At 40.5% G+C, this 24,440-nt stretch overlaps 1 protein-coding gene across 1 annotated transcript; it reads right to left on the reverse strand.

Moving 5' to 3' along the window:
- Nucleotides 1-1,971: 1,971 nt before the first annotated feature.
- Nucleotides 1,972-24,036, reverse strand: CRLF3 (cytokine receptor like factor 3). Its single transcript, XM_060763963.2, has 8 exons — nucleotides 23,816-24,036; nucleotides 17,082-17,289; nucleotides 15,105-15,192; nucleotides 14,371-14,548; nucleotides 11,744-11,966; nucleotides 10,407-10,539; nucleotides 6,031-6,143; nucleotides 1,972-5,014 (listed from the first exon to the last, which is right to left on the reverse strand). Exons 1-8 carry the CDS (start codon nucleotides 23,930-23,932, stop codon nucleotides 4,758-4,760), a joined length of 1,317 nt encoding a protein of 438 aa, XP_060619946.2. The 5' UTR covers nucleotides 23,933-24,036; the 3' UTR covers nucleotides 1,972-4,757.
- Nucleotides 24,037-24,440: the final 404 nt, after the last annotated feature.

Consider the following 24,440-nt stretch of genomic DNA (forward strand, 5'->3'; position numbering starts at 1 on the left):
TACTTTCTGTTTCTAACATTATTAATATAAATATACTGATATCAAATTTGCCATGGTTGTATTGTTTTTCATATAACTAGTCATTGTACTTCTTGGTAATGTAAGTAATATGCTAGCTCTAATTAAATCATGTGGCTCCTTTTGGCAAGACACCAGGATAGTATAACTCACTTTCTGTGCTTTTATTTTAATGGATGCCATCTGTCCCAAAGCAGAGGGCAGGGGAGGTTAGAATAACATAACAGGTCAATAAACAGCACAGGGGCCACTTTCTGTGTTGCCTGATGGAAGCTGTTAACAAAAGATGATCATGGATACTCTTGTATACATTTTTTAAAAATGGACAAAAAATTGACACAAAACACAGTTGTTGTATAAACAGGTCTCTGTTGTACTCCATTTAGGAGTGCCTGATAGGAAAAATGGTAGCTCCTTGGTAGTGCTTCTAGGTTCTTCCCGGACAGACTTTGTGTGCAAATAAGTTACCTCTTTTGCCTTTGTGAGTAGCCTAGAGAGGGAAAGGGGTCATTTATTTGCTAAGATCTCTATTCCCCTTTTACCCAAGCTGCCCCCTCTTCCCCGTTGCTACTGCTGTTCCTTCTGAGCTGATGGGACCCAGGTTAATAGTCTTCCAGCTCCAGGACAGCAGCTCCAAAGTACCCCCCCCCCCACGCCTTCTTTCCACCTAGGTGTTGGACAGAGAGGCACACTGTAGCCACCAGAACAATAGGAGCCTAGCCAGCCAGCCGGGATCATCTCAACATCAAGAGCAGCAGTAGCAGTGGGCGAAACGAGCTGGCCAGGGCAAAGTAGGGAGTGATCTCCCACTTGCTTACATATAAACCACCCCCTCCCTAAGCAGACTACATGGAAAAGAGCTTAGTCCTTACCAGCAGCACCATAACTAAACTGAGAAGCGATTAATACCTATCCTTTTCTGATACCTCGGCAGGAAAATGACAGGCAGGGATGACTGGTCCTCTGAGGCAGCATTGGTCCTCTGCTCTATAGAGTGACCCTCAGTTAATCCATGGGTCACATGAAAATCCATAATTTTGGCCCCAAAATCTGCCTTCAGCTTATACATGATGTATACTAATTGGAGTACCGGCTGTTTTAAGTTGTACCCCACCATTCCTCTAAGATGCCATGGCTACTAATCCATATAATAAAGTTAAAACTACTCATTACATATCTCTGTATAAAAGTATATTGGTTTGTCTACATGTACCACCGCGGCTCCTTACATGACTTGATGGATCTGGACCAAATTTGGAACACATTATCCAACTTAAAATAATTTGAGTTAAATGGATTTGAATTAAAAGAGCCACCTCCCAGAGCGGAATTCAACAACGAGAGTACGCTGGCAATGCTGCCCTAGCAAAGGAAAAACCACTCTGGCATGGAGAAAGGGGCGGGGAGAGAGGCGGAGTCTCATGACGTCAGGGACGTGCTGGCACAGTTTGCTCCCGCAGGAGGCTAGTTTGCGACGGGTCTTATGCTTACAGTACAGGCTTTGAATATTTTTCATTATCTTTTTTTGTTTTTGTTATTGCCACAAGTCAGCTTTTAGCTGAAATCTGAATGGCAGATTTCCAAGATCTCCAGTCAACGAGGCCAACGGGGTCTCATCCAGCTCTATGATTCTAATATGAAGAGGTTTAAGAACAAAATAGCTACTTCCAAAACAGCAAGAGGAGAATGAAAGTGATCACAATCCCTCGATTTCCATATTTCACACATGCATCAAGTTAAAACATTTCAACCTTAAAAAATTACCATAATGATACCCATCCCAAAGCCTGGCAGTGTTGAACCAGAGTAATCCAAATTCAAAGCTCTGTTAAGTAGGGAATCCTTGGCAAGCCGCATACCATATAACCCATCATATTGTGGAGAAGAGAGTACAGAAGTGATTTATGCTATCCCAAAAGCTTTGTGGAAGAAGAGACAAAAATATCCATAGAATACTAGTCAAAAGACTAATAAACTTTATTAAAGTCATAATACAAAGTATCTTGAGGTAAATACATACATACTTCCATCTCAAACTTTCTAATAGGGTTGCCTGAGTAACACTGTATGGGTAAAGTCTGAAAAAAGAACAGACACTTCTATAGATTTATTAAGTGTGAAAGTAAAGCAGAGTTAACCAAATCTGCTTAACAGTGAGGCATTTCATGACTGCACATTTCAAGATGGGCTGCTCTGAACATAAACCTTTTGGTCCTTATATCAATTGCAAGTTAAGATCTCTCCTGAATATGATCCTTTGCGCATCTTGCCTAAGCAAGCTTCCTCTCTCTCTAAGATGGATGAGAAACAAGCTGCTTCTTTTCAGTGGTAAGGTGGGGTGAGGAGAGGAACACAATCTAGAAAAGCATTCAAGCTAAATGGGAGCATGAGAACTGGCCAAGAGTTTGCTGCAGGCCAATGAGGAAGAAAGGATTTCTAATTCAGTCTTTGTATTCCTTCCTCGTGTGAGAGGAGGCAGAGAAGCACTCCCTGAAGCAAAGGCTCTGATTTAACTGTTGTCGGAGGGAAACCTTCATTTTCATGCAGCCCTACAAACAATACTTGACACACCGGAGACAACTGAAAGTACAATTTGGGCTTTTTTCCCTGTAATAGGTAGAAGGCATGGATTGAATTTTGCATGCACATAACTGAATTGCTTATGCCTGTCTCTTGAATGCCAAGGGAGAGCCACATACAACAAATGGGAGGGAGGGCCATCCATCTTCTGTTGTAGGGCAAGGTGATTCCCTCTCCCCCAAAATATAAACAGGGCCCATCCCAACACCTTCTGTGTAATACCACATTTTAAACACTGGTTTTGTTCACTCTGTTTCAAGTATATAGTAGCACAGATCAACACTGAGACACAGTAGACCCATAGGCAGAGCAGCTTCCTTGTGTCATTTTTATGGAGGCAATGCCGCATCCCTCACCCTGTTTTAACATGAAAATAAGGCTAGTGGGTGGCTGTGGATGAAGGGAAATATTCTGTTTCAGCTTAATAGATGGGAGAAATATGGATTTGATATAACAAATGGAAAAAGGGGACATGAGGACACCAGTATTTGAAGGGAAAGGAACGAATAGCTTTCTGAGGAAAAAAAAGCATGCCCTCAATACACTAACACTATATTCTGCTTTGCTCTACTGATGCATTGCATGACAAAAGGATCTCCAGGGATCCCAGCTATGCTTACCTGAAGCAAGACTGTTGCCAATACTGAATTTGGGTTCAGGACAGGGAGAAAATGATGCCATCTCGAGGAATGGGATACTGCCATCCCCCTTGCTTCCCAAAACTTGACTGCCACTGAAGCTTTTGTGACAGCAACCTCAGTGCAGCTTTACAACTGCATAGCATGGGGTTTTCTTATCGGCTTTAACCAATCACTTTTCAACTTGCTTATATTCAAAATTACAGTCTGGGTCTACAGCACCTTATATTCAATGGTATAGCACAGCTGCCATCAAAAGTAGAAAGCATATGCACACTTATTGCTGTAAAGGGGCACTTATGCAGCACATGCTGTTTTAACCAGACATATCCGTTCTCTTTAAGAACTTCTAAAAGGAGTTGTTTATCTTGCATAGTTACACGAACCATGTGGCACATACGCCAAGCCTTGACTGCATAAGGTACACATAACTCTATGCAGGCATCACCATGGTTCAATATTATTATCTGCACATCTGTTAACCCTGTTTACTACATAGAAAAATAAAAAAAATCCACAGTGAGTGGTTCATATGTCCTCTTTTTTTTACAACAGTACCTCCTTTACTGCAGGAGTCTTCTTATACCAGAGGATTCTTGCCCATTAAGTTATTGTAAGTTAAGTTATTGTAAAACTTGCATGTCCAAGGAATAACACAAACATTCTGGTTTCAGAACCATTTTGAGTGCCAGTTCCTGCCAGGTTCCTAAACAGACATGCAGGAATGTGTAATATCATCATGGTCAAGGCACTACCTGTGGCACTCAGTGCAATGGTTTTTTTGAAGCCAAATACACACCATCAATATAACTTGACCTAAGTGCCAATAATTCTGTAGCAGTTAATTCTAAAGTAGAATCATAATTTAAATTTTATCTTCAATATGGAAATACTGTTCAACCAAAGCCTGAAACTAAGGCACACAGGTGCTGCATATGAAAACAAATGCATCTGGACTGCAGCTGAAAAGAGCATTAATATTACTATGGGAAGAAAATATTTGGCATCAATGCCAATTGGACAGCGATGGAAGCATTAGTGACAACAGGCTCAGCTACTTTTTACTCTATCAGTACCTTACTCTAGTGATTACGATACCATGCATGTAACTTTGGTCCATTAACCCTGAGCCAAAATAATACCATTATGCAAAATTAGAGCCAATCTGTAAGTATACCCTTTCATAGACAGGAGCACAATAGTACTATCAATTCTAACATTTTCCTTCTAAAAAAGTCTCACTCTTAAAACATATGACATGACAGCAATCAGGAAATACTACATAATTTTCCAGGTAACTCAAAATGTTTCACCAGTATTTGAAAGGAATCCAGTAAAGAGGACAGAGTTCAAGTAATGTTGATGCGGCTGCATTAAGGAGCTCACCCTTGCGCAGACTTACACCGGTGTATTAAGCACATACAATGTGTTAAGTGCCTACACTAGTAAAGCATTGCATCGCAGAGTCCAGCCACTGGAAGAGGAACCCTCTAAAATCATCACTTTTTCTGAGGCCAGAAGTTAGAACACCAACACCTTCCAGCCTGGACAGGAGAACGAACATCCGAAATAAAAAGAGCCACAACACTGGTCAAGTACCCAGTCAAAGACCACTTCCCTGTTGTTGGAACTAATTGTCACTCTGAGTTTGAAGTTCCCTCCCTCATTATTGTTTGAAGGACCTATAGTCACAGCTTCCATGTCAAACGTCACAGCGGAGCCCGAAGTAAATGCAGGCAACTGGTTTGTCATCTCTTTTCCATTTACAAAGACAGCCCCTGAAACAGGAAAATCAAGAAAACATTAGCATGCACACATTAATATATGAAAATCCAATAAATATTAAGTTGTGCGTCCTTTAAATGAGTCTTGAAAGGCTGCAAGTCCATAAGCAATCCAACCTAGTCCATCTGACATATTTTTATGTTTAACCAATTCTAAATAGTTGTTTCTATCTTGTAGTTAAGGCCTACCTATTTTAAAGGCTCCAGATCCCATCTGATCCTGGAAGCTGAGTAGGGTCAGCCCTGGTTAATAGTTGGATGAGAGACTACCAACACATGCCAAGTACTGTAGACTATATTTCGGAGGAAGGAATTCGCAAAACCACCTTATTCCTTGACTAATAATAATAATAATAATGATAAACCTTTATTTGTACCCCGCTACCATCTCCCAAAGGACTCGGTGCAGCTTACAAGAGGCCGAGCCCAAATACAACAATAAAAACAGCAGCAACAACAACAACACAATAACTCAAAAAAACAAAAACAAAGCAATAACAATTAACAACACCCAATGACGCAATTAAAAACAATGGCCGGGCCAAATGTAATAATTAATATTAAAAGTGCTGGGCATGACAAGGTGGGGTGTTTGGAGGGGGATGGGCATGCAGATATCCTGGATCTCTGATAAAGTGCGTTGGGACATAATGCTAGGAGTTTCCTTATTTTGGAAAGGCACACTGGAACAACCATGTTTTCAAGCTCCTCCTAAAGATTGCTAGCGACGGGGCCTGCCTGATGTCCTTAGGGAGAGAGTTCCAGAGTCGAGGGGCCACCACCAAGAAAGCCCTATCCCTTGTCCCTACCAATCGCGCTTGCGATGCAGGTGGGATCGTGGTTAATAGTTGGATGAGCAGGGCCTCTCCAGATGAACAAAAAGATCGTGTGGGTTCGACTAAGCCTATGAAATTCATGAAGTCACCTTAAGTCAACAGGCAAGGTATGGTTGGGATATATTACAGGTCACCATAGATGGAGGTTTGCATGGGAATGTCTGAATGGCTCACCATTTGTGCTAACACACACTGCTTTATCTCGTTGCAATGAATCCCAGCCATTTCGCTGCTCTACACAAATGCCTATGCTGTCCTTTTTGTCTGTCTGGCCAACAGTTTCAATTCTGTGAAGGAAACAAAAGAAAGATTGGCTTCAATAACTGTGATTTTTGCTTGACATTAATGGATGAAAAACCACTGATCTCAGAACTGCATCCTTGTGAAACCAGCAGTGGTGCTGAATTAGCCTCAGGGTCACATTACTGCTGAGATATAGTCCACTGCATCAAAATGACTCATGCTGATACACCTTGTTTCAGTTTGATCAGAAGTCGTTTCCAATCAGTCATTCACTTGAACAGTTGCATCTTCAAGAAGCAGACGTCCAGTACAGCCCAACCCAAGAACATGGCATTGTTCATTCACTCCAACATTTAGAAAAACTCAGAACAGTCTCAGTTCTCAGAGCCCGAGGCATTTTGGATCAGCTCCTAGCAGATGCATCCAGCATAATCAAAGCTTAGGGTGCTAGGAGCTGGCATCCAAAACATATGAAAGGGAAAAGGCAAAGAGACAGAGGTTTCGCTTGCACATTTCCATCTGTGTAGATAGCTAGATCCACATCACCGAAGAACATAGGAAAATTATGACCCCTGGACTCTCAGAGTGCACACTAGCTCTACTGCATTCATGGCAGCTTGAATTAAAGAGGTGCTGATATTATGCCATTCCAAGAACAGTGAACAATCACATCCATGAAAAATTAATTGGGTTGCTGTGAGTTTTCCAGGCTCCACGATCTCCTGAAGTTTCACCCACATCTATGGCAGGCATCCCCAGAAGTTGTGAGGCCTGTTGGAAACTAGACAAGGGAGGTTTATATCCCTGTGGAATAATATCCAGGGTGGGAGAAAGAACTCTTGTCTGCTTGAGGCAATTGTGACTGTTGTAATTGGCCACCTTGATTGGCATTTAATGGCCTTGCAGATTCAAAGCCTTGCTGGTTGCTGCCTGGTGGAATCCTTTGTTGGGAGGTGTTAGCTGGCCCTGATTGATTCTTGTCTGGAATTCCCTTGTTTTCAGAGTGTTGCTCTTTATTTACAATCCTGATTTGAGTGTTTTCTTAACACTGGTAGCCAGATTTTGTTCATTTTCATGGTTTCCTCCTTTCTGTTTAGAATTGTCCACGCTTGTGGTTTTCAGTGGTTTCTCTGTCTGACATGGTGGCTGTTAGAGTGGTCCAGCATTTCTGTGTTGTCAAATAATATGCTGTGTCCAGGAATATAACCATACAGCTCTGAAAACTCACAGGAACCCATTGATTCCGACCATGAAAGCCTTCGACAACCAAAAGATTAATTGAGTGCTAAATCTGGGCTACAGACTCTCTGGATAGAAAACAAAAAGATCCATTATCTTTGCTCAAAGAGCTATAAATAGAATAGTGGAGATTCCAAATGTTACTCTGTTAGTATTTTATTTATACACATTTACATTGTAATGTTATCAGACTGGCCAATCAATGGAGTTGGAAGAGGCAACAAGGGCCATGTAGGAAAATATAACCAAAACACTCTGGACAGATGGTCACCCAGCCTCTGCTTTAAAACACTCTGAGAAGCAGACTCCAAGACACTCCAAGGCAGCAGCTTATTCCCCTGTCGAACAGCTCTTACTCTTAGGCAGTCCTTCCTAATGTTGAGGTGGAATCTTTTTCTGAAATTTAAAACCATGGCTCTGTGTCTTAGTCTCCAGAGCAACAGAAAACATGCCTGCCTCCTCCTCAATGTGACATCCTTTCAAATGTGTTTAGACATAGATCTCATGTCCTCTCTTAGCCGAACAATGAAACGAAGTACCTGCAGATCTTATCTCTACAAGATAAGAAGCCAATATGCTCCAAACATTTAAAGGCTTGCTTCCTTTTAATCAGCCTATTAGTGTCTACAGATTCAAGAAATAAATGGCTACAGATTTTTTCAAAGACATGATGTAATTTCCTATAGTCTGTAATGAAAACAGCTGGAGGTGGAATATGTGCCAAAACATAAAGAAACTTTAAGCAAAATATTTTTCATCTGCATTTATTTATTTTATTTGTTTTTCAGCCAGCAGGATGACCTTTAATAAGTTAATGTTTTATTGTATGATGAATACAATACAAAAGTGGAACCATATTGTGAGTATTTTTGTCCTCTAGAAAACGTTACAAATACTGAAGGCCTGCTATGCAACATGGGGCCAAAAAGTGCCTAGGAGTCAAACTATAATTTAGATTTTCTAGCTGCCTCTTTTTTAGTAATATCTTGGAGCTCCTGGTAGTGTAGTGGGTTAAACCCTTGTGCTGGTAGGACTGCTGACCAAAAGGTCAGTGGTTCAAATCTAGGGAGTGGAGTGAGCTCCTGTCTGCCGGCTCCAGCTTCTCATGCTGGGACATGAGAGAAGCCTCTCACAGGATGGTGAAAAATCCAGGCGTCCCCTGGGCAATGTTCTTGCAGACGGCCAATTCTCTCACACCAGAAGCGACTTGCAGTTTCTTAAGTCGCTCCTGACATGAAAAAAAGAAGAAGTAATATCTCAGCAGTTTCTACAATTAAAAAAATACTATTTGGAACTCTTGCACTTGAAACACAGAGCTCAAATGTCTCTCGAAGCTAATATTTTTGCTTTAAGGCAGTCACACACCATTGCAGTTGGCTTAATGTCACAATCCAAGTTTGAGACAAGACGAGCATATATACCTGGCGTTGGCCAATGTCAGAGGGGCCACTACCTCTCTGCTTCCATCCCTTCTCTTTCCCGCCTCTCAAATCTTTCCCCTCCTTTCTTTCTCTTCCTTCCTTTCCTTTTTCTTTTACTCCCCCCAATTTCATTTCTATTCGTTTCTTCCCCTTCCCTTTCTCCCTCTGAGAGCCTACTTCACAACATCTCAATGGCAACATAACTCTCCTCTTTGTGATTCTTTCCTTCCTTGCTTGCTTTCCCTCATACACATGTCACCTTCTTTCTAGGTGCCAAGGATAACAATAAGAATTACGTTCTGGCACATGAGTTGAGAAAAGATCAAGGATTCATGCTCAGTTGTTTTTATTATACCCAAGAGCATTCTGTGAGCCTCTGAAGGGAGAGAAATGGCCACAGAAAGCTAGAAAATCCAAGTAATGACCTCCACTGATCACTCATGACAGCCATATGAGTTTCTGGGAGTCTATTAAGTAAGAATTGCCCACACTAGGTGACTGTGTAATGTCATATATACTCAACTATAAGCTGACCCGAATATAAGCCAAGGCACCTAATTTTATCACAAAAAACTGGGAAAACGTACTGACTCGAGTATAAGCTGAGGGTGGGAAATGCATCAGCTATTGGTAAATTTAAAAATAAAAATATATACCAATTAAATTTCATTAATTGAGGCATCAGAAGGTTAAATTTTTTGAATATTTACATCAAGTTGTAATTTAAGATAAGACGGTCCAACTGTGATTAAACCATTATTCTGACCTCCTTCAAGGTAAATGTGCTTACATATCCTTCCAAGAATAAAGAGAGTAAAGTAATACATGCAATAATAACAGTAATAATAGAGTAAAATAATAAATATAATAACAATAATAAAGAAATAAATATAATAATAGATTATAATAATAAATGTAATACAAATAATAATAGAGTAAAGTAAGGAAAATGTAATAACAATAATAGAGTGAAATAATAGAGTATAAATATACTAAAAAGAGTAAAATAATAAATGTAATAAAATGATAATAATAGAGCAAAATTATAAATAATTCTGACTTGAGTATAAGCCGGGGGGGGGGTGCTTTTTCAGCCTTAAAAAAAGTCTGAAAAACTCAGCTCATACTTAAGTATATATGGTACATCTCTTATCTTAATAATTAAAACTGGAACCAAGGAATTCACACAGAGGCCCTCCCCGGCCAAAGCAACATTATCTAATGTAGCCAACCATCCCAAACTGCCTCGTAACAATAATTAGGTGGGAGGTAGAACAAGCTGGATACAAATGGGTCTGTAGTCTTAATATGAAAGGAGAAGCAACTCCTATAAGAGGTGAAGGAGAACAAGAGAGTTTTTCTGCCAAAACTATATTAAAGGAGTAGTTATAATATAATAATAATATAATTAATAATAAATGAGCTGAAAAACATATTTCAATCATGACACCCAAAAATAATTAGCCAGCCTGGGAGGCCAACAAAGAGAATTCTTTTGGGAGCGGGGGGGGGGGGGGGGATCTTTCAGCTTCTCCAGCCCACAGAAGAGTCCATGTAACATACAGTCATAGCAATACCATGATACGTAGTAAAGAATCTCTTTGGATGAAACAATACACACAACTTGCTGTATGTAGCATTACCTACCGGAATGTCAATGTCTGACCACAGTAATAGGTTGGAGCCTTGGAGTACAACACTCCACCAGCTTGTGAGTCATTTCGGAGAGCGATGTTTCTTCGGCTGCTCAGGCTATACCCTTCAAAGCCAGCTGTCCACTCTATCAAAGAAAGCATAAATGGTAACTAAACACACAAGATTATCATAATCTAGAGAGACTATAAAATACTATTTTGTATTCCCAGGTTGCTGGCACCAATGGTTTATTCTTGGGGAAATACATATATCCCATAATGCTCTTGTAGAGATAGGTCTGTATGCATTCTAAAAGGAGAAGTTACACTATTCTGATACAGGAAAAAAAACTCTACAGTCCATTTACTTCAATAACGTCATAGTTACACTACTGCTCGTAAATTATAGATGATTATTCTGGAATCAGTTGCATACTCATAATAATGTTCAAGATTACAGCCTTACTTTGAAGTCTATGTAATTTATTTAAAATAAATATCTATTCGGTACAGAATGCAATATCCATTTAAAACTACCATATATACTCAACCCGAAAAAAAGTCAAGGCACCTAATTTTACCACAAAAAACTGGGAAAACGTATTGACTCGAGTATAAGCCGATGGTGGGAAATGCAGCAGCTACTGGTAAATTTCATAATAAAAATAAATACCAATAAAATTACATTAATTGAGACATCAGTAGGTTAAATGTTTTTGAATATTTACATAAAACTGTAATTTTAGATAAGACTGTCCAACTCTGATTAAACCATTATTCCAACCTTCTTCAATGTAAATGTGCTTACGTATCCTTCCAAGAATAAAAAGAGAGTAAAATAATAAATGCAATAATTTTAAAAAATGAAAATGTATTAATAGTAAATATAGTAAAATAATAAATGTAATAATAAAAATGTATTGATAATAGTAAATATAGTATAATAATAAATGTAATAATAAAAAAGAGTAAAATAATTAATGTAATAATAATAATAACAACAGAATAAAATAATAAATAACCTTGACTAGAGTGTAAGCCAAGGGGGGCTTTTTCAGCCTTAAAAAAAGGCTGAAAAACTCAGCTTATACTCAAGTATATATGGTAAGTATTTCACCATGAGTGACATTAGCATCTAAAGAATTAATTGCCTATTTGAAAAAAAGACAAGCCAGAGTTGTGGGATATGGAGCAAAGCATGGGAGCTAGTAGGCATGGACAGAGAGAAGTGTATGGAAATGAACACTAAGAGAAGAAAGAGACCAAAAATTTGGGATAAAATATTGTATAATGCCTGACATCTATCAATATTTAATTAACAACAAAAAAAAAAGAAGACAACAAGAATACCATGAGGCACTAATGTGGAACGGCCAATTTGAGAAACACTCCATGGACTCCATTCCTGACGGCCATCTCCTCGTGCACATACCCTGAACTGGTAATCAATATTGGGATCAATGTGTAGTACTATGAATTCTGTGTCCGAACCAACGTACACATCTTCAAAGTGACCAGCGGTACTCTTGCGATACTGAAGCCTGTAGTGTTGTGGGATGAAGTCTTCATCAACCTAAACAGAGTTATAGGATTTACACACACTTCTTCTCATAGTCTCTTTAATGTAATGTATCAAAGCAATGTGGTAAAGTAGGGGTCATGCACATCCTTGAAGATTTGGGTAAATACTAGTCAGCAGTTCCTTCTTGAACAGAAGAAACCTATTCTAGGGAAGAATGAAGTAATGCACGTTCCCACATTACAGCAGTGAATGAACAAAAAAAAACTCACTCTGTACCCAGAGGAAGCTCAAATATACATTTAAAAAAAATAAGTGTTGCACAAATTCTCCACTTTCAACAGAGTGATCAATAGACAGGTTATATTCTGAACCCACCACATGATTTTTGTGGATATAGCAAACTGAAAGGGGGTTCAAGTGGAATTTGAAGAAGGAGCAATCATGTGCAGCAAAACATCACAAACAGGGGAAAGGGTCACCACAAAAAACACTGAATGCAGCTCTTTGTGAGCACCACTAGCACAAAAGTATATTCCAAACCAAACTTCTGTATTTCAGTCTCTTCAAAAAATATAGAACAAAAAGCAATCACTTTTAATAGGATTACAATAGTCATCTTTTCCTTGTTCAATTAGATCACAGCTCCCCTCTCTAAAGGACTGAAATCAAAATCTTAACAATGTTTCTAAACACTAGTGAATGTTAAGAAGTCTATTCAAAATATGAACCCATTCAGTTCTATTCTGCTCCATTTTGGGTTATTTCATGTGCACATAAAAAGACATTAAAAGACCAAAAAATGAGAGACATGAACCATTTCATGAAATGTCAGGCACATGGCTGGAATAATGACAATTTAATGAAAAATTAGGGCATGCTCTAACACACTGGCAAGATTGCTAATCCATAGATATCCTGGATCTTTATCAAAGTTTACAAAGCTAAAATTGTCCCCATGATATTATATGGAGTTGAAATCTGGGGCCTAAGCAAATTCCCAATACTGGAACAAGCACAATCAAAATTTCTAAGACAGATACTTGGTGTTGGCATTAAGACCATTGCTACTGCAGTCAGAGCAGAGCTAGAAATATATTCCATCAAAGGACTCGCCAAAATCAGGGCTTTTGATTACTGGTCTAAAATAAAAAATCTCGAAATTGTGCTTTTTAGAACAATCTAATGGTCAAAACCAAGCTTCCTGGCCAGAACAATTAACAAGGTTCCTCCGTACCTGCGGATTACAAATTGCCTCCTTAGGCCAGAATAGGGATAGTGAAAAAAGGACAGTAATTCAAAGGATCCTAGATATTGAAGCCCAAAAAGATATAGCCATCCAGTCAAACATAGGATCCTTGAAGTGGCTAGGGCGCTGTAAACGTAATTTCTAGCAGGCGCCGTATCTAAAAGCGGACATGCCAAGGCACCTAAGAATCGCTTTTACCAAGGCAAGATTTGAACAAATTGAATCCATGGAGAGAAACAGCAGATTCAATCATATCCCATCTAAAGAAAGACTATGTATCTATGGCCCCCTGAAGTTGAAAATCTGAACCACATTTTACATCACTGCAATCTATATGAAAAAGAAAAGAAACAATATTTATGGCCTTTTATTTGCAATAAAATAAGATGGGATACAGTGGCCAAAACCTCATTTTTGTTGGCTGGTTACAACCCCATTCTGACAACAAAAGTTGCTCTATTTGTTTAAAGCTGCTAAAAGGAGATCAGAGTACATAGATCAGATTGGGGTGCAGTGTAGGGGAGATGAGGACAGCTGATGCAAATATCTACAGCTAAGCTACATTGGTTTTAAGTTGATAAATACCTATATATTTGTATTCTATTTTAAGAGGACCAGACGTATGTTGTATGTTATGTTTGCACTGTCTGTTTTGATAACGCCAACTGGCTAATCAATAAAAATGGTTGTTGTTGTTGACAATTTAATGAGCACCTCGTTTCAAAATAGGTATTTGTAAGCTACGTAATTATAAAATTAATAACAACTACCTGCATTATACTCTCATGGGAGAATCTTTAATTTGATGGGAAGCTTCCCAATAATTTTGTATTTTCAACAGGGAATTATTTGGGTCAAGGACATAAAGAGAAGGGGGTGTATTTTCAGTGCTCTCACAGCTGCTGGCTGTAAATGCTGTATGTATGTAAGTGTATGTGTGTGCGTGTGTGTGTGCGCGCGCGCGCGCGTGTGTGTGTGTATATATATATATATATGAATGAGCAGGCTGCAGAAAACATTCAAAATATATCTAATCAAAGCCACTTTCTATACACAAAGAGCACATCCTGCTTCCACACTTTATTTTTTAACCTGCAGCTCTGTGATACAGATTCACCTTTCCAAAGTCTCTTGGACTGCTCTAATAATCACAACTTGAAGGAAGGAAGTGTCTACTATAATGGATCTCAGAAGTACTCCTTTGCCCACCTTGCACCACCGCACTACGATCCCCCCAGGCTTCTCAATTAGTTCTTCAATCTGTACTGGAGGTCGAGATGCAACTGTACCATGGTTGACGATTTGACTTCTAACTACTGTAAGGAGAGAGTCATCCAGCTGGGCAGATAAACAAGGCACATCAACCAACGATGGCACTTCTGGCAAACTAAAGAGAGAAAACATTGATCTAGCTAACACAATACTCTTTTCGTGCACATTATTAAAGAACTCAATCAGGTTTTGGAACTCTTGACAATGGGGTCAAAGGGGGGGGGGGGGGGGAGACTGACCAGAGAAAAGAAATCTATTTGCTTATTCCACATCCACACTCTTAAATCAAATGGCTTGATTATAATCAAAAGAGTGTTAAAGGTGTTTTAAGCGTTATATGTAAAGATAATTACAAATAGTTGGTCTAGCCTAATTACACTATTTATTCCTGGGTGATCTGTTCTGAAATAAAACTTCTCCATTTTTTTCCAATATTAAAATTAGACTGAATTTGAAATGGGACCTTATAAAAGTGAATCAAGTCCCAGTACTAGCAGTTCATTATTTATGCAAGCTAAAAGATCTAAACGGTGACAGAGAAGCACTCTACTTGTAGTAAGAGCCCTTCTTTTTCAGATCCTAAGTGTTAAAAGGCAGTTTTAAACCAACCCTAGAATTTATCACTCACTGCTTGCAGTGTCAATGTCTACAGTACAATTCCGTTCTCTTACCTATCTAGCTGGATATGCAATGCCTTTTTTGTGAAGTTGCAAAGCTTGTTGTTGTTCTCCCCTGTGACACCATGGATAGCACTTTCTCCTAGAATGAAAAAGTGTAAAACAAATCCTGTTAAGAAGAAATAATTTCCTTCACATTTCAGCACGGATGGGGAAAACTCAGGGCTACAGATGTTGTTGGTCTGCAATTTCCATCTAGTTATTGACAACCCAGCACTATCAACATATCATGACTTATTATATTGAGATATGAATAAACACCCAGACCTTGGTAAGATGGCAAAGTGAAAACAGCCCTGTTGTTAAACTCCCAAGGGGGAGTTTACCAGCTATGGTCACACCCATTTGTGCCATCTTCGGACTGGTGGAAATTACTCCCTGGTATGGAAAGATTGGAGGCCATCTTCAGATAAGCTCCAATTCTTGCTTTCTAATGCCTGTTTAAGCATTTGTTTCCACATCTACCATGGCATGGAGACAGCCAGAGCTAAGAAGAAAGATCCACCATAACTGGTCATTGTTCCTACAGAACAAACAATGCCAATTGGCTTTTTCAACGAATAATAATAATAATAATACTTTATTTATATACTGCTCTATCTCCCCGAGGGAAACATTGAAGAATATCTTGTGAAATTAAGTCCTATATGTTGAATCAAAAATCCTCCCTTTCAGATGAATGACATTCTGCATGCCTAAGATTGTGAGCATTTCTCTGATTAGAGCTCAATATGAAACTAACAAGATAAGTTGTAAGAAATTGTAGTGACTACCAAGGAACACCCTTACAAGATGATTTTAATGGTCAAGGGAGGTCATTAAAAGCTAATTAATTTTAAGAGTGAAGAGTAGGACGTTTATTACCTATATTCCTATAGGTAATAAACGTCCAAAGGGTTAGCAAAGGGTTAAGTTTTATTTATACAAAGACTATCTTCAAAGCCAAAACAAAGGAAAGTTCCCAGACTGAAAAATACATTGGAAATAAGTACCTGAACATTTGGAGGCAGAATTTCCCCTTGTGTTGGTCATAGCAACCTACTGGGGAAAGAAAGTGAACTGCGGTGCCACGGTGTGTTCAAATGCAATAGACAATTAAGTGAATGCTAGAATTCCAAAAGGATTCAGGAGAAATTTACATTATAAAGCCATTGTAAGCTTAAGTAAAAGCTAATGGATCCTACCCAAATTCTTAAAGAAATGAGATTGATTAGGAAAGAGTTGTCAGTAGATTTTAAAGAATACATACTGTATCTTGTTGGACAAACTGACTAGTGAGCTAATGCAGAAAAATCAGAAAATAGTAAAACCGAAATTTGTGATTGAAAAAAGACAGAAATTTCAAGGGAAAAAAAACAGGGCACAACATAGCGGAATTATTAGAAATTATTACTCTCCCAGAGGTCAGAGAGCAGAAGAAACGCAGATCTGTCAAAACAGCTGATGGAACTGATCTGTTTCAACAAGTCCTTGCCCCTGGTGGTGCAATGGGCTAAACCCTTGTGCCGGTAGGACTGCTGATCAACAGGTCAATGGTTTGAATCAGGGGAGAGCAGGTTGAGCTCCTTTTGTCCAATCAGGACTTTTCCTCACAAGAACCTATGCATCATTGTGGTCACAATGAGTAAAACTCCTGAGCTGGCAAGACTGCTGACCAAAAGATCGGCGGTTTGAATCTGGGGAGCAGAGTGAGCTCCCGTCTGTCAGCTCCAACTTCCCATATGGGGACATAAGAGAAGCCTCCCACAGGATGGTAAAACATCCGGGCGTCTTCTGGGCAACATCCTTGGAGACAGTCAATTCTCTCACACCAGAAGTGACTTGCAGTTTCTCAAGTCGCTCCTGACACGAAAAAATAAAAGTTCCTAGGAGATAGTCAGCAGAGTAATTAGAATAGTTGGTGCAGCTCCTTTATGCATGCTCCCAGTGTTTGTGCAGACCACTCCACAATAAAAAAATTTAAGAGTTTACCGTCTCGGAGGAGCTCATCAGCCGTACCAACTCCATGTTCTATTAGCTTCTGACACTCATCCAATGGTTTGATGCTTTCCTCTTCTATGGCATCCACTTCCTGGAGCAAAGACAGCAGTCGTTCATCCAGGAGTTTCCTTAGGGTCCCTTTTAAGTCATTAAAATGCTGTTCTAGTACATCCCTGGTCAATGCAGCACTGTCCTTGATCTGCAGAGAAACAAGAGGCGCAAGTGAGGCCTTTGGAAAGAACTGGGCCAAAACCAAGCAGCCCTTGCCATTCTTAATGCAAGATGTCAGACTAACATTCACATAATTGTTTTCAAACACAAACAATTTTATTGATTAGCCAGTAGGCCTTATCAAAACAGACAGTGCAAACACAACATACAACATATATCTAGTCCTCTTAAAATACAAATATAAAGGTATTTGTCAACTTGAAACCAATGTAACCAATGTATTCAAACACATTCATCTTGATTCAAGCTTCACAGAAAAAGGCCTGGAACTGAGAAAATTAAGACAATAAAATCTACTAGTTTCCCATTTTGCATTTGTGCAACTGGAACTTAGTGCGTGTGTCTGATTTCCAATTACCTGTGGTGACCTCATGAATTTCAGAGGGGTTTCTTAGGCAAAGAATACTCAGAGGTGATTTTGCCGGTTATAAATAATAAATGAAACTTTATTTATATACCGCTCCATCTCCCCGAGGGGACTCAGAGCGGTTCCCAAGTAATATCACAAAACATACAGAGTAAAAACAACATAACCATAAGATTAACAAACAAAATATAAACATAAAAATTGTCGCCATAACACACATATATTAAAAGTAATCCTGCCTGTTCAAGGCAATAAAAAATTTAAAAGGCCGGGTTAAGATTTGTGCAAGCCCAAAAATTCTAGGTGGCCTGGGAATTAAGTGCAATGCTATGGCAGGCAACAATAATATTAGGTACGGGTCTGTGGCTATTCATTCCGGGGCTGATGAGAGGAAAGAATCTGGGTAACTGGTAGGAGGAATAAGGCCGTATTTGACAATGTGTTGGGCTAAGTTAGAACTGGTCATTTTCAAAGGCTTGTTGAAACCACCAGGTCTTCAAGCTCTTACGAAAGGAGGGGAGGGATGGGGCCTGTCTTATTTCCTTTGGAAGGGCGTTCCAGAGACGGGGGAGCCACCACTGAGAAGGCCCTCTCTCTCGGCCCCACCAACCGGTAGTGGGACTGAGAGGAGGGCCTCCCCAGAAGATCTTAGAGCTCACGCCGGTTCCTTCCTTTGAAATTCAGTCTATAGCACCTGATATTTGTTGGTACTATCCCATCCAACTATTAATCAGGGCTGACCCTGCTTAACTTCCAGGATCAGACAGGATCTGACAGCTTTAGCCCCCTTTCTCCCCAAAGAGGAAAAATCTACATCAATAGATTTTAAGAACAGCTTTTATAACAGGTTCTTATCCACTCTAAATAGGGCATCTAATACCCCTTGCCCAATTCTCCCTTCTCATATCCCAATCCAAGTAAATAATAATAATAATAATAACAACAACAACAACAACAATAATAATCCGCTCTATATCCCTGAGGCGGATTCCAACAAACAAAAAAAGCAAACATTCAATGCCTCATTACAACACTAACAATGCAAATTAAAGAAAGATTTGGGGGAGGCAGGCTTTTTGGGTGAGGAACTGGGAGAAGGCCTTGTCAGAAAGCAGGCAGGAGGTTCGGTTTCTCTGCCTCTTCTTTCTTTTCTCCAGTTAGGCGTTTGTTCAGAATCTATGCAAAGAAGAGGTTTTCTATGGGGTTGTGTTATTTATCTTTTTATTATGATCTGTGTTTTTTATATTACTTTAATCTTCTGTTTTTAATCGAACGGCTATTTCATGATGTTTAAAACTTCTGTATAAGTAATGTTTTAACTATACAAACTTTTAAAAATGCCATAGGCCACCTTCGATCCCGCATAGGAAGAAAGGTAGGACAGATAGCAAATAAATAAATAAGGAATGTCACTAAATGTAAGTCAACATAACAGAATTTCAAAACAGACGTTCCGGTGACCATCATTATCAAGATGTCAGAATTGTTTTTCAGAAGATGTCTGATTCTTGTACATGCCTTAGTTTCTTGCAACTTCCTGACTGTGAGAGCTGTTCAGCAGTGGAACTCTCTACCCTGGAGTGTGGTGGAGGCTCCTTCTTTGGAAGCTTTTAAATAGAGGCTGAATGGCCATCTGTCAGGGGTGATTTGAATGCAATATTCCTGCTTCTTGGCAGGGTGTTGGACTGGATGGCCCATGAAGTCTCTTCCAACTCTATGATTCTATGATTTTATATCTGTTCCTCTCCAAAATAGATAAAACAATAAACTGGGTCTGTACCTGATTTATTTGAAGGCGAGACACATCAATTCAGCTTTTACTTATTTCCCATAAGCAGGCAGAGTGCTGCCCATGTATTCAAGGTTTATAATAAGACCACACTGAAAAAAGGAGGCAGTGAAAGAATACAGCTTGTAAAAACATAAGGGAGAAATCAGCCATGAGTGAACCAGACGGAAAAAGCATATTCTCATAGAAAAAAACCTGCAGAATATCAGCCAGATGTAACTTTTTGATCTTCAGAAGTACTGACAAACAACACAGGATGCTCTACGACAGTTATGAAAAGCCGACTTCCTGTTTAAGCCACATTCGTAGGGCTTTGTAGTGCCCCTACACTTAAGCCGTCTTCACTTGTTATTTCAGGACTTTAGAAAAAAAGGAAGTGCGTCGCTACATATATAAAGCAGAAGGGACAGGAAAGAAGAAAGGAAGAACTTTCTTACATCTTCAGGCATCTTATAATCCAGTAAACTGGCTAGTTGTGCAAAATAACAACTTTTTGGTCCAGGACTTGATGCAAAGGCTTTCCGGGCCCTTCCACACAGTCATATGACCCAGAATATCAAGGCAGAAAATCCCACAATATCTGTTTTTAACTGGGTTATCTGAGTTCACCTTGCCATATATTCTAGTTCAAAGCAGATAATGTAGGATTTTATTCAGCTGTGTGGAAGGGACCTTAGTTACATGAAGACAACTCATCACAATCAATTACTGAAATAAAGCCAGAATGAAACAAACAAAACACAAAACAAAACACCAATTCTACTAAGGGGCACATCAAGACAGTAAAATATGACTAATGCACAAAAGCACAAGATAATGTAATGCTTTAATTTAAAATATTTTTACTACAGCTTCATCTTCTCTTAAAATAATAAACTGCAAACATGGCAGATAACTAATGAGCATGACTAAGTGAATAAAAATGTTTCTGCCTGGCATTGGTGGAAGGCTTATGACACCTCCAATGATACAGATGAAAAAGCCTCATCTCTAGTCACTATTAACCAACAATCTAATGCAATGGTTCTTGAGTTTTTGTCCTCCAGAAGCTTTGGACTTCAGTTCCCATAAACATTAGTCGTCATGGCTCTTGGAAATCAGCAAGACGACTTGCACATAGATCCAAAGTCAGATAGTCAAATCATCATATTCATCAATTTAAAGCCAATTCCAACTGTATTGCACAAATAATTATGCTGAGCCAAATGATTATTCTCAAAACCAAGTTTATTTATTTATTTATTTATTTATTTGGGGTTCTTGTACCCCGCCCTTCTCACCCCGAAGGGGACCCAGGGCGGCTTACAGCTGCAAGGCGCACTTAGACGCCTGCTACACAAACAATCATCACAAAAAAATATAACAGTACAAATTCCCACAATTCAACATTATCCAATAAAATCAGTAAAATGATAAAATCAGTAAAAACAATACAAACCTGGATCTTCCTCCTACCCATCAGTGTACAATTAACTCAAAGATCTGTTTTGGTTCCATTTCGACAATCCTGCCGATCTTACACATCTGATTGTCTTATTTGGTTGTCATTGTCTAATTGCCTGGTTGCCCAAAGGCCTGGTTCCACAGCCATGTCTTCACCCTCCTCCTGAAGGAGAGGAGGGTTGGTGCTGTTCTGATTTCCCCCGGGAGTGAATTCCACAGGTGGGGGGCCACCACTGAGAAGGCTCTGCTTCTCGTCCCCACCACTTGTTTGCAAAATGACAGGAGGGAAGGGGCTGATCGAATCACACTAGGATTCTTATTACATCTTCTGCACCATGATATTATTTCACATCTATTTAATTTTATGTATTCAATGATTTCATTTGTTATCACAAGTTTCTCCCAATAGGGAACATGCATCCCATGTGACAGAAGATCATGCTGCTCTTCTTTTGCACAGCAGTAAACAATCTGATATCATGATTTACGAGTGAGCATTTGTGGCTGTGTGCCTCTTCAAGCTAATTCCTACTAGCAGGATTTGTTCAGAGGGGGCTTCCCTTTGCCTCCCTCTGAAACTGAGAGAGTGTGACTCGCCCAAGCCGTCTGGTGGGATTCCAAGGCTCAAAGGAGATTTCAACCCTTGACTCCCACTGTTCTAGGCAGCATCTGCACTGGAAAATCAATGCAGTATGACTCCACTTTGGCTGTCATGCCTTAATGCCCTGGAATCTTGGGGTTTGCAGTTTGGTGAGACACTAGCACTCTTTGGCAAAGGAAGCTAAAGTCATGGTAAAACTTGAAAGCCCCCAGGATTTCACAGCACGGTCCACATTATTTCCACAGATGCATTTTAGGCAAGAAAGCTCCCACCATCATGGGGTGGGCAGATATATATATATAAAAGACACAATACTTTATCCCGCCCATCTTGAACCCGAAGGTGACTCAAGGCGGCTTACAACCAGACTACAATTTAATGCCTAACAATATACAATCAACTTAATTAAAAATACATTCAATAAAACATTTAAATCCAATGCCTTCATTGTTAGTCTAATACCGTGTTTGACTGTTGCATTAGATTCCGAAGGCTTGTTCAAATAGCCACATTTCACTTTTCTCTGGATGGTCAGAAGGGAGGGGGCTGATCTAATATTCCTGGGGAGGGCGTTCCACAACCGAGGGGCCGCCACTCAGAAGGCCCTGTCTCATTCCCGCCGCTCGCACCTGCAAAGGTGAGACTAAGAGCAGGGCCTCCCCAGATGATCTTAAATTCTTAGATGGTTCATGGGGAGAGATACATTCGGAAAGGTAAGCTCAGCGGGAACTATTAAGAGCTTTATAGGCTAAAGCCAGCACTCTGAATTATGCTCGGTAGCAAACTGGCAGCCAGTGGAGTTGAGGTAACAGAGGGGTACTCCCTGAACGTCACTCCAGTGAGAAATCTGGTTGCCACCCGTTGGACCATTTGAATTTTCCGAACAGTCTTCAAAGGCAACCCTACGTAGAGAGCATTACAGTAGTCTATACAGGACTATCATGGCTAAGTCAGACTTCCCAAAGTACAGGCGCAGATGGCACAGAAGTGTATATATATACTAGCTGTACCCGCCACGCGTTGCTGTGGCCATCCTTCCCTCCCTCTTTCTCTCCTTCCTTCCATCCCTTTTATTCTTTCCTTCTCTCCTTCCTTCCTTCCTTCTTTCCTTCCTTCCCTTCCCTTTACCTTCCTCTTTCCCCCCTTTCTCCTTTCTCTAATTATTCTTAGACTGCAACTCCCAGCAGTCCTCCTGAACTATCTACCTACCTACCTACCTATCTCTAATCTATCTATCTTATCTATCTAGAGGATTGGTGGGAATTGCAGTCCAGGAACAGGAAATTGGAAATATGCAGGGATTGGGATACTCTCAAAGAAATCCAAGGAGAAGAGAGCTTGCAGCTGGAAAGCAGTGCATTTGGATCATCCTCCTCTCCTAAAGGGCCTGGTCTAGGGGATGCAGGGAGCTGTAGTACGGAAGAGTGTGGATATGTTATTGTGTGTTTTGTTTGCCAGCTGTGGCATCTTTTTGCTTTTTTGGCTTTCTGGGTCCCTTCCGCTGTGCTTTTCATTGTTTTTATGAGTGTTGGTCACTCATTGGCCTGAGAGGTGTGTAGTGTCCAAATTTGGTGTCAATTCATCCAGTGGTTTTTGAGATATGTTAATCCCACAAACGAACATTACATTTTTATTTAGATAGATAGATATTCCGAGGACACTTTAGACAGGGCATTCAGGAAGTGCTAATCTGGAATATCAGTAGGCAAAGGATGCTGTAATATTTTAGAGATTAAAGGAGCATCTACACTGTAGAACAGGCATGGGCAAACCTCGGCCCTCCAGGTGTTTTGGACTTCAACTCCCACAATTCCTAACAGCCAACCGGCTGTTAGGAATTGTGGGAGTTGGAGTCCAAAACACCTGGAGGGCCGAAGTTTGCCCGGCTGTTAGGAATTGTGGGAGTTGAAGTCCAAAACACCTGGAGGGCCGAAGTTTTCCCATGCTTGCTGTAGAATGAGTGCAGCCTGACCCCACTGATTGCCTTGGCTCAATACCCTGGAATCCTGGGTTGTGTAGTTTCCTGAGGGGGTCAGCCCTCTTTGCCAGAGAAGGCCAAAGACCTTGTCAAACTCCCAACTTCCAGGACTCCATAGAACTGAGCCATGGCGCTGAAAGTGGGATCAAACTGCGTTACTTCGACAGTGTGGGCGCACCCTTAGACACTAGTTAGCAGTGGCATGCTCTTCCTAGGAGTTGGAAGCATTCCAACTAGATGAGGCAAAGAGCAGGAGGAGGAAGGGACCCTGCCTGCCTGGCTCTCTGCTTGCTTGCCGGGCTCTCTGCCTGCCTACCTGCTGGCGGGCCAGGTGGAGCCCCTTGAGGCGCTGCTGGAGCTCCCGGCGGTAGAGCCGCGCCGCCTCGATGCTCTCCCGGGCCTCCTGCAGCAGCGCCTCCGTCTCCAGCTCCATCCCGCGGGAAGGAGGAAGGAGGGCGGGCAGCCAAGCAGGCGGGACGCGCCAGGAAAGAAAGAAAGAAAGAGGAGGCTCGCTGCTTGCGGCAGCCTCACACCCGGAAGCCCGCGGCATCCGGGTATCTGGGCGCCGACGCGCGAGAGGGGGAGAGGGGCGGGGCCTTCCCACCCGCCTTTCAAAATTGTGCGCGCGGGTCTGAACTGCAGAAGGCGGGAGGCCCTTATTCCCATGATCTTGCACACGAATGTAACACAGCATTTTTATTTCACGTTCACACGGATATAATAGCCTCGTATGATGCAATCCGAGAATATTATATTATATAAATAGTCTTGTATTATGATCAAGGGTCTGTAGAACAAGCCCTATGAGGAGCGGCTTAAAGAGCTGGGCATGTTCAGCCTGCAGAAGAGAAGGCTGGGAGGAGACATGATGAGGGCTATTTATAAATACGTAATGGGAAGTAATAGGGAGGAGGGAGCAGGCTTGTTTTCTGCTTCCCTGG

This window comes from Anolis sagrei, chromosome 2 (genome assembly GCF_037176765.1).
Source record: "Anolis sagrei isolate rAnoSag1 chromosome 2, rAnoSag1.mat, whole genome shotgun sequence".
NCBI lineage: Eukaryota > Metazoa > Chordata > Lepidosauria > Squamata > Dactyloidae > Anolis > Anolis sagrei.

What these genes read in the sequence shown, in the direction of transcription:
- CRLF3 (XM_060763963.2), bottom strand. Translation starts at nt 23,932, where the DNA reads ATGGAGCTGGAGACGGAGGCGCTGCTGCAGGAGGCCCGGGAGAGCATC. An exon ending in TGATGAGCTCCTCCGAGACG is followed by an intron (nt 15,193 to 17,081) that starts GTAAACTCTTAA and finishes TTTTCATTCTAG; the next exon opens with GAGAAAGTGCTATCCATGGT. An exon ending in TCGTAGTGCGGTGGTGCAAG is followed by an intron (nt 11,967 to 14,370) that starts GTGGGCAAAGGA and finishes AACTCTGTTTAG; the next exon opens with GTTGATGAAGACTTCATCCC.